At 35.8% G+C, this 16654-nt stretch overlaps 1 protein-coding gene across 1 annotated transcript in view; it reads left to right on the forward strand.

The window, feature by feature from the left end:
• The first annotated feature begins 2838 nt into the window (after positions 1–2838).
• Positions 2839–16654, forward strand: part of LOC106130912 (uncharacterized) — a 31421-nt gene continuing 17605 nt past the window's right edge. The window contains exons 1-6 of the mRNA XM_013329859.2: positions 2839–3067; positions 5516–5585; positions 9365–9509; positions 14966–15163; positions 15926–15962; positions 16351–16411. Of these exons, the coding sequence (XP_013185313.2) occupies positions 3022–3067; positions 5516–5585; positions 9365–9509; positions 14966–15163; positions 15926–15962; positions 16351–16411 (557 nt within the window). The 5' untranslated portion in view covers positions 2839–3021. The remainder of the gene's footprint in view (positions 3068–5515; positions 5586–9364; positions 9510–14965; positions 15164–15925; positions 15963–16350; positions 16412–16654) is intronic.

Raw genomic sequence — 16654 nt, forward strand, 5'->3', positions numbered from 1 at the left:
TCGTATTTTTAAACATGAGCGAAATCGAAGGGTCTTCTTGGTTAAACTATAGAAATATATAGATACCTATTTTAAAGGTTATACTAAAGGGTATTTTTTGTAGTTGAACTACAGTAGGTATATTTTTATGAATATATCTTATTGTAGTATGAGTATTTAGAGAGTTTAGTTTAGTTTAGAGTCATAAAAGTATTTCATGTATTTTATAAGGGTAGGGCAAAATCGGAACTACGCATTTAGCCAATTTGTTGAAGATACTTACAAGCTTGCGTCGATTATATTCATTCTTCAAATAAAATAAGTATAGGCAAGTAACTTCTATTATTGGAGAAATTTAATATTTCAGATTGCACATTAATTTGGAGTAAGAAGTCTTGACGAAAGTACTTAGTTAAAATCAAATCAGGGACGTCCTAACAAAAGGCTAGATCAAAGTACCCAAAACCGAACAAGCTTGCGTGAGAAGTTATGAATGTGGATGAAGCGAAAGAAATACGATTAGGTATGCAGAGATCGTGACAAGTGGTAAGATGTAGTCACTGCCTACGCCTCAGAGAAAAAGGCGTGATTTTATGTATGTTTTTTGTAAAGGGAAAAGCACAATACATCATAGTTCATGCAAATACCTAGTTATGTACTCGTCCTCTCAATAAGACTTAGGTGACAATTCATCCACAAAATATCTCATCCGCTGGATTGTCACTCTTTTCAAATTGCTTGGTGTTATGATGATTAACTAGGTAGTCTATTCTCCACGGATGAAATGACACCTTTTGATTTATTTAATTTCGATTCAATTTTATTATATGCATGAATTATCGTTTATTCTATTAATAAATGAGGTTCAAGATTATTTTTTTCAGGAAGTTCTTAGTATATATATTAACCAATTAATATAACATTTTCGAATAAGAAAAATTAAAACTACAAACTAAAATTAAATTTACAAAATTTACAGCCTCTGCATAGTGCAGCATCAACTTGCGGGAGTGTGCCCAGAAGGCTCGCAGCATTTCCATTTTGAATGGCAATGCTGATTATCTGAGCCAGATAATTTCTAGCCCTCCGGTCACGAGAATCCTCAATCATCTTTTTCGACAATAGTCGGAAAAGCTGATGGGCAGATGGGCCCCTCGGTCCCAGAGTTTCTACCCAAAAAGGTTCAAATATATACGTATTGTCGATACTTACATATTAGCGAATTTTAAGGTTTTCTGCCTCATTTGCAGCAGCACCATGAGGTTCAAACATTTATTATTTTTTACTAATCTGGTTTTATAATTTTTAAATATATATCGTAACAAAGATCTTCGCAGAGCATGGAAACATCGGAAATAAGGATCTCTTTTGCAGGAAGTTGGCAATGACGTTATGGAATAACAACGCCATCTATTGTCGGATAGTACAAGTTTTTAGCGCAGTCTGTTGGGAAATAGCAAAACGAAACAGTTATAATTTGGCATTTCAATTTTAAATGTTAATTGTTTCGTAAAGATGGCACTACAATTGTACTGTTTCTAAATATAGTGTTGTACTATAAACACTTATTGAAAACGGTTATTTCTATTAAACGATTTCGTTGAATGTTTAAGCGTTAATCATTATTTTATCTCGTAATTTTTAGCTAGCGAACGAACATACATACCATCATGCCTGCTTTCCATTGAGATAGGCAAAGACTATGGATGTCCACTTGGTACGATCCCTGTGCTGTAGACCAAAAAATTGCTATGATGACTAATGTTTGTTTTAGTCATTATTAATTTAGTTTTAACAACAACTAAAACATTAGTGAAATGATCGCATCATTCCACAAAAAAGTGGGTACCTGAGATATAACGAGGTACATAACATTATCATGATATGTACTAATTTATATTGGTTAAAGACTTTGTCATCATCTTTATTATTAACTAGCGGGCCCGACAGACTTCGTTCTGTCAAAAATATTTGTAATGTAGCTGTATTTTGTCCTTGCCTATTTTATAATCGGGCAAATAATTTAAACTTGAAATTTAAATATGATTGAATTTGAATTTTGTACAGCGATAATGAAGTGCATTTAAATATTATGACGTTTTGAACACACCTACTTTTTTAGACAACAGTGAACTTCATACAAAAGCAAGCTCATATTGACTTTACGTTTTAGTTAGAAAACTTATGGGGTTGTTTTTAGGGTTCTTTCGATTAGAAAAAATAGAATTATTGCCGGAAAAGGCAATAATTCTATTTTTTCTAATCAAAAGAAATCTTAATAAAACCATCCTCGAACTTCAACGAACATTTTAAAAAAGAATTGGCCAAATTGGTCCAGGCTTTGTTGAGTTATGCGCTTACCAACACATTCTGCGATTCATTTTTATATTATAGAAGAATAGGTCTTTAACATAAATTAAATTATACATTGCATTGCAATATTATATGTTATGATAATAACATAATATTCACTATGTAAACTCATTCTCTCCTTATCCCTATTCACTTACTTCGCAAAAGTCAAGGATCATTATACCAAGAGATATGCTCAAACTGAAACGAAATATATGTTATTATTTTCGGAATTTGTAAATGACCATGTCGCACACGTTTGTCCTACATTTAATAGAATGCCTTTCAGAAGTCACACAAAGATGCTCATACTATCTTTATTCTATAATATAATATGTAATTCTTCAATTTCTCTACTCTACTGAATGGATTTCGATAAAATTTTAGATCATTAGAGCTACTTTAACTAATAACTAAAAACGGGTTTTAAAAGCATGTTATAGGAGAACGTTATTTGTTTCACCAACGCAACAAATGTCCTTCACTATTGTTTGCGATAGCGACAGCGACAGCTATAGGCCGACAGCTGGCGGTGTTTTCGTTTCAATCGTCAAACATAGTGACTTGACACTTGTTTATCAAATCAATACGCAATAAATTCTAAACAAAGTGAAATTGTCGGGTATTCGTTTAGTATTTTTTAAACGGTGAACGGATTCAGATATAAGCAAGAAGACGATTGTTTCCGTCATGACAAACACGTTAGCTGTTTGTCTTTTAGTTATCTTTTGTTCAAGTAAGTTGGAAATCGCTAATTGGTTTACATAGGAATTTGATTGTCCTTGTATTGTTATAAGTATATTCACATTTCGCGAACTATATACCATTGAGTGCATTATAGGCATTAACTTAGTTTCTCAGTCAAGCGTAACAATAGACATGCAATCATGTTCATTTTTAAGATCACAAATAGGTATTCCTAGTGGTTCGACTTGAAGAACTATGTTTTTATTTTTGTCTACCTACATTATTTTTTTCCAGCATAATGAAACTAATAAAAGTAAATAGCTTACTTTGGTTAGGGTATACGAAAGGGTGCGCACTTTTTGGGACTTAAAAAAATTTCGCCGATTGTTTTAAGCTCTATTAAGCCCTATTTTTTATGATGCCAGGGCTTAGATACGACTAAAAGCATCCCCTAAGGTCATATGAACTTTTTCGCTTGGGGTCATAGTTCCAGAGATATCGTCACTTCTTTTACATAATCGTTATTTAGGGGGTGAATGGAGGGATTTCCAAAAAAGTGTCCCATACAAACGTTGCTTGCCAAGACCACGTCTATGCATTAGCTATGTAAAAATGGGGGCTCATCATGACATCGCAACCTTCAAAAATATGACTAAGTCCTGTGCACCCTTTGCTACAATAGCTCCGACAAGACGACACTTAGAAAAAAAAATGTTTTTTTTTATGCCCTATTAAGCCCTATTTTTTATGATGCCAGGGCTTAGATACGACCAAAAGCATCCCTTAAGGTCATATGAACTTTTGCGCTGCGGGTAATAGTTCCAGAGATATCGTTACTTCTTTTGTAGTAGCTGTCGGCAAAAGGACAGCAAGGGGTGCAGGGGGGCGCAGCCCCCTTGCACGGGGGGGGGGGTCGGGGGGCGGTAGCCCCCCGCAATAAAAAAAACCACTGGGACACAAACCCAACTGTGTTGGTTAGGTTAGGTTAGGCTATGAACCACACAAAGCGGAGCGAGCGAAGCAATCGAACTCAGTCAAAAAAGGTTAGGATAGGTTAGGTTTATAGGTGTTAAAGAAATTATTTTTAAGGGTCCTACCTATGAACTTTTTTTGTAAACCCCCTTATATATCTCTGGAACTATTACCCGCAGCGCAAAAGTTCATATGACCTTAAGGGATGCTTTTGGTCATATCTAAGCCCTGGCATCATAAAAAATAGGGCTTAATAGGGCATAAAAAAAACATTTTTTTTTTTCTAAGTGTCGTCTCGTCGGAGCTATTGTAGCAAAGGGTGCACAGGACTTACTCATATTTTTGAAGGTTGCAATGTCATGATGAGCCCCCATTTTTACATTGCTAATGCATAGACGTGGTCTTGGCAAGCAACGTTTGTATGGGACACTTTTTTGGAAACCCCCCCATTCACCCCCTAAATAACGATTATGTAAAAGAAGTGACGATATCTCTGGAACTATGACCCCAAGCGAAAAAGTTCATATGACCTTAGGGGATGCTTTTAGTCGTATCTAAGCCCTGGCATCATAAAAAATAGGGCTTAATAGGGCATAAAAAAATCGGCAAAATTTTTCTAAATCCTGAGAACCATTCACGAAAAAATGAGTATAACTCCGAAAATATCGCATGCAGCGCAAAAGTTCATATGACTTTAAGGGATGCTTTTGGTCATACCTAAGCCCTGGCATCATAAAAAATAGGGGTTAATAGGGCAAAAAAAATCGGCGAAATTTTTCTAAGTCCCAAAAAAGTGCGCACCCTTTCCGACACTCTGACCCTTACTTTCATTATAAAAATAATATGTAGTATTTTACAAATAATGAAACATAATAAGGGCACTCTTTCTACACAAAATATCCAGTATACCCAACCATATAAATTTTTGCCAACTAAACAAATTAGAGTATATAAAAAAAACATAATAGGGTATGCCTGCATAATCTGCAATGATACATAATATTTTTGCTGGGAAATTTGTTCAGATTTTGTCAAAATTCAGCCAATCTTTTGACTGAATTGAACTGTTAGTAGACAATTAAGCTGAATATTCAATTTATTTTACTCTCCTATATATATACACATATTATGGTATAAGTAATATTTTGTTTTATCCTCAAACAGTTTTAAACCACAAACTTTCCTTCTTTTTGTAAAGTTATTAGGTATTACGTTCCACACCTGATAATATTACAGTCTATGTAAACATAATGTGAATAATGTGATCAAATTCCATTTTAAAAAACAGGTTTTCCATTAAATGAGCAATGATTCTAATAGAAGTTACAGCAAAGCTACTGCTGATGTTTATTTTGATATCTGTTAGTGAAATTTTATCTGAAATATCCACTTACTATCTATATTAATTTTATAATTAAGTAGGTAAGTAATTATTTTACCATTTGGATGGATTTTCATTGTGATCAGTGCCATGAAACTTACAAATGTTGTTATTGTATTATTAAGTTAATTCTTTTGTTCCCAGATTTGTCGTTAGCTCGACAAGTGCCAAAAGAATGTTCTAAAGGACCTGAATACTGGTGCAGAAGCCTCAAGTGAGTAATTTTTAATTGATTCTGTATTTATGTAACTTGCAACAACCCAATTTTCTTGACTTAGTGTTATTGTTTGAATCCAGTAAAATTTATTAAACAATATTCATGTCTATGTCCAAAGATATCCTTGCTGATGCACACAAGTTTTTAGATACAACCCCGAGCATGCTCAATTCTCAAAGACACTTCCTCTTTGACTTTCCTTGCAAAACTTTTAAACAAAACCAAAAAAAAATGTTTGTTGGGTAAAATAATTTAGACTCTGCCTACCCCTCTTGGTGTGATTATATTTATGTATAAAATATTTGTGAAAGAAACTGGTCACCTTCACTGAATAATGACTAAATAATCTGTGACATTTTATCACTACATATTTTGTATTTTTAATGTTCAATTATATTGGAACAAACTTGTAATAAAAATTTATGAGTTGCAATATAGATAAGATTTCTTCCATAAACATTAAAATATAAGTATATTAATTTTATTAATAGAGTCCATAAAATTACATAAACATATGTTTTTACTATTTTCACCTTTGTCAACAATAATATTACATGTATGGTAAAATATATAAATAAATAAAATATTATTCTTTAATAAACGAAATATCTTCTTAATATGGCTGTTGTTACCTGACAGACATAAACAATTTATATTATTTGGCAAATTGTTTTGTACATTAAAGATATTGCCAAAAAAGTTAAGTTAACCTTTAACATTGTTGCTTCTCTGTTATCACCCAAAACAAAATTGCTTATTGTCGATTAGTTTTGCCATTACGCTTCTTTAGACCTTTTTTTATTCAATGCCATAAGTCAAGAAATTACAATGTTCATTTACTTTCAACATCTCAAAGGTAAATTCATTCATCTCTCTGTGCCAAAAAGAGCGCAATATTTTAAGTGTTTGTAACTAGGTAACTATGTATGTTTTGGCATGATGACATTAATAATTTAATTTCTGTATCAAAATGTTTCATTGTTTACATAAACATATTTTCGACCGCGGAATCTGCTTAATAGACCTCCATCTTGGGCCGGCCACGTTTGCGCTTTCTTTGGGGATTCCAGTCTAGGGCTTGCCTCGGTTGCCCTTTGGAGCGTGTGGCCAATCCAGTTCTATTTTCGGCGATTGATCTGCTGCGCGATCGGGTCTTCATAATAGCGCTCTCATAGGTTTTTATTAGAGAATTTCGGATAGAAAGCACCGAGAATACGGCGTAGGCAGAATATGTGTATAATAGTAAGTGCAAAACAGTCAAACCTGGTTCATCCACACCTGAACCGAAATATTCGTTCATTCAAACTCTGGGTTTTTATATCTCACTGCTGAGGAAAATGCTTCTTTTTGATGTCCCTCTGTCTGATCTATGTATCAAATGCGTAACTGAATAAAAAATCTATGGCTTTAATAAATATTACAAAATGAGCCATTCAGCTTACGCTCATCATGAGGTAAACGATTGAATGATTCACAAGTATTTATGTGTGACTAATCTACTTCATATCATACAAATTGGTCAAATTACGGAACTGAAATTGGACTCGAAAAGGTTCAAATTGAATTAATTCATAGGAATAAACCTTGAACCTTTTCATCTATGTAAATAAATATTTATTCTAAGTATTATCTATACAATCGATAGACCTGCTTGTTGCAGCACACGGTACTTGGGATTTAAAAACCCAGGTTCCCCTTTGAATATGTGGTATTCTAGATGCAGGTTTAAAAAAAACCTATTAGTGTTCATTTATATATTGGATACTAAGCCAAGGTATTTATAGTCGAATTCCTTGACAAATCCTTCTTTTGAAAAAGGATGAAATAAAATAACTCCTGACGTCATACACCTATACTACAAACCCAGATCACATTTTTATCACTTTGGGGGTAGGAGAGCCAACAGTCTTGAAAATACTAAAAGCACTTGCACTTATTCCCCTAAATAAATCACTAAATATTATACGGTATTATATCTTCTCTGTCTGTATATACGCGCTGATCTGAAAGTTCTGGACGGACTTTTGTTGTTTTTGATTTGACGGTAATGTTTGAAAGAGGGTTTTCTGAGGTAGGTTTATATCTATAAATTATACCTGTGTGAAGGCAGGGCGAGTCGCTAGTAACATTATAATGAACTCTATTCACGTTTGAACAACATCACTTATTCCAGATTATTTCCGTCAAATTAATTAACTGCATTACATACTAGACGTAAGAGAGCGTTCGTGGTCGAATCGATAAGGTGCCCGGTTAAAATACATGATGCGCAGCAGGTTAAGATTCCACCTCGGCCTCGGCCTCACCAATGACTATTTTAGAAGTTATGTACATTAGTTTGAATACTAACCGATGCTCTTACGGTGAGGGAAAATATGTCTAAGACATGTGCAACCTGCACATTCAGGCCACTGGATGTGTAACCATGATCTTATTTAATTTTTTATTTTATTTATTTTATTTGTTAAATATCGATCGATCCAATACGGGTTAGGTTTCCCTGCAAAGGTTGCGTAGGTCAGATGGGAGTCACTTCGTGTAAAAACCTGACTCACCCAAACCAGGATCCATGGTCAGAAGCATACCCCGGCATCCTATTAAGAGTGTTGAGGATGCAATCGGGACTAAAAGGGAGAGTAGGTACGTTCACAAAGCCGATGTGGTTACGTTCGAGATCTAGTGAGTCACAGGTAGGTATCTTTTATTAGTAATTTCTGCATGAGTCAACTCGAGTTATACCATACTAGACACAGGGTTGAGGTCAGAAGATATAGTACGCCTTGTATACTCGTTCATTCGTGGCATAAAAACTTAGTTGCCAAAAGGCAAAAAATATACGAGCATAAGATAGAAAGTAATATTAGTAGAGATGCATGCAGATAAGTTCTTGGTTTCACGATATTTTACTTACTGAAAATATTTCGTGTAGTCGCAGCCCTTTAGAATAGAACAATCCATATATTTCCAATGGATGTCGTAAAAGGTGGCTTATAAACTTGAGATTCTTCTTTTAGGAGATGGGCTAACAACCTGTCACTATTTGAATCTCTATTTTATCATTATGGCAAACAGCTAAAAGTGGCCTATCAGTATTTTAACAACTTGGGGGTGCAAGTTGGTCTCCCCGCAAGAAATATATAGACATGATTATTTGTGTGTATGTAATTTTTTTATACTAATTAGGAACTTACACTAAATTTGAATTGATATATTTTTTCGCTGATAGCGTTGTTCGCGTAGTTCCCTTATAAACTTGTATAACTTTAGGTATTTTTTGTATGATATGAGACCAATTTGATATTCAACATACTTAAAGTCCATTGACCAGAGGGGGACCCGAGTAGAATTAATTTTATTGATCAAATGATTGAAATTAGTTTGACTTACACACACTTTCTCACGTTTTTGATATTTTTTTATTTGATCAAAGTTCAAATAAATTCAGTTAAATTGGTTTATGAGAATATTTAGGTATTATGTAGCATTGTGGTAGAGCTTTAAGGTTAAAGGTACTTAAATATTAGACTTGAAATACTCTTGAAAAAAATCTTGGTGTTTTGATTTTTTCTTAACTCCTAGTTTCCTAAAGGACTTCTATCAGAAGTGTCTTGATTGTCAACAACTATTGAATGCATAGTTTACGAGAATTCTAGCAATGTATGAATTATCGCACCATTTCCAGAAGATTTGTTTTCTTAGGTAAAAATTTGCAGCAAATTGCAATAAATTCATTAAAATGACAATACATATTAATATGTATCATTTTTCGCCACCAGAGTTGGAGCGCAATGCGGAGCGGTAGGCCATTGCATCGGCACGGTGTGGGAGCCCAAGGTCCTGAAGGTCACCAAGAATGATGTCTCAGACTCCTTCGTCAGGCTGTTCAGGGAACTCAAAGATGTCAAGGACATGATAAATGAGGTTTGTTGTCTGCTGATGATAAATTACTTTTGGTTGTATATACTTACTTCATATTTTTAAGCTGAAACTAAAAAAGTTTATATTAATTTTGGCCAATAAGTACCCTTGTTCTGTGCAGTCAATCATTGATGTCACATTTATTTACTAGTATAGTTGTATAACCATTATATCATTACAGGCCCTGAGACGTGATCTTTAACAATTATATGCAATTAAAAAAAATATACATATAAGTCTATTTTAATTTTAACATACATCAAACCTAGGTCATATTATTCAAGGCCAAAGTTAACGTTGCAATTGTTCAATATTAAAATTATATGTATGTACAGAAAACAGCTTATCTGCATGAATTGACCGACCGAGCGTCCGGTAGTGGAATGCGTAATCAGTAAATTAAAAACCTTTTTGAATCTTTTTGATCGTAATTTACTTACTAAAGTGAAATAGGGAAAAACAGTCCTTCATATTTTAACATATTACTGAACAACAGTCTGCCTCCATTAAGAAAGCGCATAGACGGGCGAGCTTCAAGGCTCAGGTGGTTAATCTTTTCCTGGTCCAGAATAACTTGTGAAAATTGCTGTTGTTGATTTATGTATATGTATTGTATTTTTATTATACTATTTATATATATATATATATATATATATATATATATAATATATATGTAATATTGGTATGTAGATTATTATATGTATATATGTATGTTTACCCAATAATTTCTTTATTTAGGTTGCCTGTCACATAATGCATTTAGCATTAAGGCCGCCCATTGTATCAACATTGTATGTAGTTTTGATATATTTATAGATATTTATAAATAATCATGCAATAAAACCACAGGATAGCTTGGACACGAATGACATGTATTTTCAAGATGCGCGCGCATGGGACGCCGCACCACAGATAAACAAGAACATAACAAGAAAGAGTTTGTATAACATTTCAAACTTCTTTGAACATATATATCATTCCTCCACACTTATTTTAAGAACCTGTTGAAAATTATGTACATTAATCATAATACTTATTAGATACATTTAAACTAAAAATAACAACTTGTTAAATTAGTAGATATTAATTACAAATACTTTCTGTAATCAACCCGTGGAACATTTCGTCTAGGGCGAGTGAGAGTTTCCGGCGGATCTACCACCGTTGCATCGCTACTGACGCCCTGCACTTGCTCAGAACTATGCTCGGCTGAGGAGTCATTTTCAATTTCAATGATTCTCTCACTTTCCTCCTCCTCACAATCTCTGCCAACTTCCCTGTCTCTATTATTTGTTACATGATGAGGTTGTGAACTCATTTGAGTTTCATCACTTAGAGTTATCGCAGCCGGTTCTTGGGAAGAGACAGCAGTAACAGGACTCGATAAAGAAACATCATCAAGTAGATGGCCATCAGCTACTTCATTCTCACCGCCGGTATAATTAAGCAGTTGATCAACATGCCTGATACAATATTCATCTAAACTATCTATAAAAATTTTGTACATTTTGTTACCTACTTTCTCTTTAATTATTCCTAATTGCCAAGTTTCCATCCGCGCACTATACCATCGGCACCACACCTTGTCTCCTATACCAAACGATCGCCTACCCGGCACAGGCACTGAGCTGTGCTCTCTTTCCGATGGCAAAATAAGGTCGAGACGAGTACGAAGTGTACGACCAAACATTAACTTGGCTGGCGTTTCTCCGGTGGTACAATGCACGGCATTTCTATAATTGAATAAATATCCTAAAAGATGTTCCTGAATTTCGCACAGACTTAAATTTTCTTTAAGTATACATTTTAACATCTTTTTACATGTTCTGACAGAGTTTTCGGCTTGTCCGTTACTAGGAGGGTGGTAAATAGGTGACGTCATATACTTGATACCATTTGCTAAGCAAAATGACCTAAATTCGAGAGAATTTATTTTCGTGTCGTTGTCAGATACTAAGACGTCTGGAATACCAAAAGTAGCAAATAATAATTTAAGTTTAGTAATTAAAGCGATCGTTGAAGTTCCATTGTGCATATACAAACACTCCAACCATTTGCTATGTGAATCCACAACCACCAAGTATACCCTTTGCCCTATAGTCATATAGTCGATGTGTATGCGCTGCCACGGGCGGGCGGCGGCGGGCCAGGGCGCGGGCGGGTCGCGCGGCGGGGCCCCGCGCGCCGACACGCACGCCGCACACGCTCCCACCCAGCGCTCGATGTCGCCGTCGATGCCCGGCCACCACATTCTACTACGAGCGTTACTTTTACTCTTAGTTATACCTAAGTGGGAATCGTGCAATTCCTGTAACATCTTATTTCTAAGCTTTGAAGGTATCACTATCCTATGTCCTCTCAAAAGACAACCATTTTCAAACTGCAAATCCGATTTACATTGGAAATACGGTAAAACAGACGTACAACTAATTTTTCTGGGCCAACCATACTGCAAATATTTTACTACAGTCATTATGGTTTCATCTTGTTGGGTCGCTAGTATGATATCTTTCAAGGCGGTAGCCGGTGACGCCGCGTCCAAAAATTTCAGGGCATAAAGACTGTCGACATCCTTACCATTTTCGTCGATTGACTTTACCTGTAAAGGAGCGCGTGAAAAAAAATCTGCTACTGCATTGTTTTCGCTAGATACATATTGTACTGTATAATTATAAGCCGATAATATAATCGCATACCTTTGCAAACGCAAGGCTGTAGTTACCGGTATACCGGACTTATTGTTAAATATCGATACTAGCGGCCTATGATCCGTTTTTAAAATGAAAGGATCATCACGGCCATAAAGATACTGGTGAAATCGCTTGACGCCAAATATAATGGCGGCCGCCTCTTTTTGAATTTGGCTGTAATTTCGTTCGCTAGCCGCTAGGGATCGCGATGCATATGCCAGGGGCCGCTCGGCGCCGTCAGCAGTCCGCTGAGACAGCACCGCGCCGAGCCCGGCCGGGCCGGCGTCCACGCTCAGCACGAGCTGCGCGGCGGGGTCGAAGTGCGCCAGCACGCGCTCCGAGGCTAGCTCGCGGCGCACGGCCGCCATGCTGCGCCGTTGTCGCTCTCCCCACTCCCACGGAACATCACTTCGCAATAGCTCGTGAAGAGGGTTCAATAATGAAGACGCATTAGGGATAAAATTTCTATAATAGTTAACTACACCTAAGAACCTCTTTACCTCACTGACGTTAGTCGGCTCTGGCGCGTTTAGAATAGCCTTCACTTTATCGGGACAAGTTTGAAGTCCTTCCTTGCTAATAACATAACCTAAGTATTGTACGCTTTCCTTGAAAAACTCGCATTTTTCTTTTTGAAGTCTTAATCCAGCATCATTCAGCCTACTCAGAACTTCGTGCAGTCTCTTTAAATGAATATCCGAATCTGATCCGGTTATACAAATATCATCCAACCAGACACTTACCCCTTTAATGCCCGAAAGCAACGACTCCATTGACTTCTGAAAAATTGCCGGCGCGTTCGCCAAGCCGTAAACTAAACGAGTATATTTAAAAAGCCCTTTATGCGTATTAATTGTAGTGAGATCCTGTGACGATTCCTCTAATAAAAATTGATTGTAGGCATTTTTTTAAGTCAATTTTACTATACCGTTCACCACCTCCAATTTTCGCGAACACTTCCTCTATACGAGGTAACGGATATTTATCAATAATAAGATCTTTGTTTAATGTTATTGAAAAATCACCAGCAATCTTGACTTGACCATCGCTTTTTAAAACGGGAACAATAGGTGTAGCGTAGTCAGAATGGTTAACGGGAACAAGAATACCTAACTTGACTAATCTATCAATTTCTTGTTCTACTTTTTCTCTGAGAGCAAAGGGTACACTTCGTGGTTTAAAATATTTAGGATTGGAGTTATCCTTAAGCTGTAATTTAACTTTAAACTTATTAAACGCACCCAGCTCGTCACGCCACAAGTTCGAAAACTTTGCCAGTAATTGCTCTAACTCATTCTTATTTGTAACAGAGTATAAGCCGCTCGTTATCACTAAATTAAATGCAGACATAAAATCCCTACCTAATAGAGGAGGACCTCCATTTCTCACTACAAAAATCTTTAATTGCTTTTTTGTATTACCATAGAACACTTCAATAGTAAAATATCCTAAGAGAATTATTTTACTTCCATCATATAGGCACATTCTTAAATAACTCTGGTGCAATTTATAGGTTGAAAAATATTTTTCATACAATTTCTCGGAAATTACGCTATTACCAGAGCCTGAATCTAATTCCATGGAAATAATTTTACCACCTAAACAAACATCAATCAAAATTGGCTTATCGGTTACATACCTCAAATTAAAATTTTGACATTCCTCACAATTTAAGGCAATGTTTTCAGGGGCTTGATATTCCATTGTCGAATTGCAATGATGAATCTGATGGTCGGACGATTTTTTAGCCGCTGTACACACTTTCTTCAGATGGCCTTTGACACCACATTTCTGACATTTATAAGTCTTGTAGCGGCATTTCTCACTTGTGTGATTTTTTAATCCGCAAACCAAGCAACGACATGATAAATCCGCTACGTCGCCGCGCGCCGCTCCGGGCCGCTGTTGATCGCCTCGGCCGGTTTGAAATTTTGCTCGCAGTATCGGCTCTTCCTTCAATATAGCAGATTCTTCTTTACACATGACTTTCGCCTGCTTAGCACAGGCCGCTTGCTCCGCTAACTCTATAGCCCTCGTCAACGTCAGCGTCGACGCATTTTGCTCAAACAACTTATCGCGTTCCGGGCCGGCGCCCAAGCCGAGGACGAAACGATCCCTCAGATTCGTTTCCAAAGCGGTGCCAAAGTCGCAATAGCTTGCTAGACCTCTCAATCGCGCCGCCCAGTCTCCTAATTTCTCGCCTGGACTTCTACTAGCTCCGTAAAATTTCGCCTTGTCAACAAATGAGCCTTGTCTTGGTTTAAAATGACTATCGAGTAACTCAATTAATTTTGTGAAACCTAATGTGTCCAATTCCAAGGGATACGCTAAATTACGCAACAAGCGATATGATTCTTCATCAAGATGAGTTAAAAGAATACCGCTTTGGTTTTCTTCCTTAACGCTGTTGATCTTTATAAATTGCGTTAACTTACCCTTGAATATAAGCCATTCGCTTACTTTGTGATCAAAAATCGGTAAGTTCCCTAGGAATGCCATTTTCCTTCAATATTGTGGATAAATTGATCCCATTCGTCGCCAAATGATATATTTATAGATATTTATAAATAATCATGCAATAAAACCACAGGATAGCTTGGACACGAATGACATGTATTTTCAAGATGCGCGCGCATGGGACGCCGCACCACAGATAAACAAGAACATAACAAGAAAGAGTTTGTATAACATTTCAAACTTCTTTGAACATATATATCAAGTTTGTACATTAAATATTTTCTAGTCATCTCAAAGACGAACCGTTTACAGGAATACCTAGGCATTCGCGTGCAATCCGCCTGTCGCGATGTGCCCGACGTCGCCATCTCTAAGATCTGCAAAGACAACACCGCTTCTTTGGATCAATACCTCTTCAAAGTTCTCCAGTCGGATACGAGCGCCGATGTCATGTGCCAAGTCATTGGCATGTGCAACAATCAGAAAATTGATAATATTCTCGCCAAAAAGGTGAGTTAAACGACGAGCTTGCATGAAAAGATTCAACATGGATGAAGCAAAAAACCGATGTAAGTAACACTACAGGTAGATGTAACTGACAGATGGAAAGATGTAGTCTTTGCCTAAAGAGGCTTTATATGTGTGTGTGTGTGAGTGAAAAAATAACTCATATTCCAGGATGTAGATAGAGTTCGAAGACTTCTTACTCATACAGTAACAATGGCGTATTACTGTGTAAAGAAGAAAGGAAACATTTTACGCCTTCAACCAGCTGTTTTGTGCATTTGTTTTGCATTTTATTAATACACATATAGTGCAAAAAAAGAGATTGATAAAATAAGGATATTTTATTAAATTTATGTTTGGTTATTTCTACATATTTGGTAGTTCAAATAAGCCTTAGTCAAATGAATAATAATAGTCTTGACTTGACTCATATCATATCGAATTATTGGTGTGAGTAACAACATTGAACATCGCCTAAGTAATTATGTAGGTTTTAATTGTATGTAACAAAACAAAATATTTTAGAAAAGGGGAAAGAAAAATATTAAGATTCTAATGTGGAGTACACATAAAAAGATTTAAACTTAAAGAGGTCATAATTAGGTATGTAATTTGATTGTTACTGTTACATCTTTATGGCATATTACAATTACATAAATATTACAACTTTTGACTTATTCCATGAAATTGTTTAATTTGGTCTATCTTGAATTAGGCAGAATTTGTGTATTAAAATAAAACAGTAATAAAGATGTCTTCTTTCAGAGCAAGAAAGCGGCTGTTGTACCACCTAAACCAACAGGTAAGTTGACATAATTGCTATTAATAGTAGGTATGTATATTATTTTACATTCCTTGAAAAATATATATTCACATTATCTTCTACTACTCTGTATTTAAGTCCATATTGTTTTTAACATAAATGACGCCATTCATGCTACCATTACTTTTGGCTTTATTATAATTATCTGTCCAATAGCTTTCAGTCTTTTCGAGACTGTTGGCTGTGTCTACCTCTTAAAGAATAAAGACGTTATTGAAAAACTTGCTCTGAAGTGAATCACATCAAACAGTCTTAGAATCTTTATCCTGACATGACTCGCGTCCGACTTTTTACTTCAACCACAAAAAATGCGTGCCTACTGAACAATGTCAATAAATGTTCATTTTGTAACCGCTGTTTGTCACAGAACACCTGGTCGGAGCCAAACAATGCACGTGGGGGCCTTCCTATTGGTGCAGCAACTTCAGGTAGGCAACTCTTTCGATTGTATCTGTGAGATGATAAATTCTTTATAAATGACAATATATAAAAGTAACTATATGTATAAGTACATACATTCAAGAAACATGTTTTTATTAAAACGGGATAACATTGAAGTTTAAAATTGCGGAAATATGTTTGTAACCTCTTATCAGTTTACCACTAAACCGATTATGAAAAAGTTGCGGAGCAGCGGGCAAAAGATAATTTAAACTAAAAATCTGTTTGTA

Source organism: Amyelois transitella, chromosome 14, assembly GCF_032362555.1.
Source record: "Amyelois transitella isolate CPQ chromosome 14, ilAmyTran1.1, whole genome shotgun sequence".
NCBI classification, from domain to species: Eukaryota; Metazoa; Arthropoda; class Insecta; order Lepidoptera; family Pyralidae; genus Amyelois; species Amyelois transitella.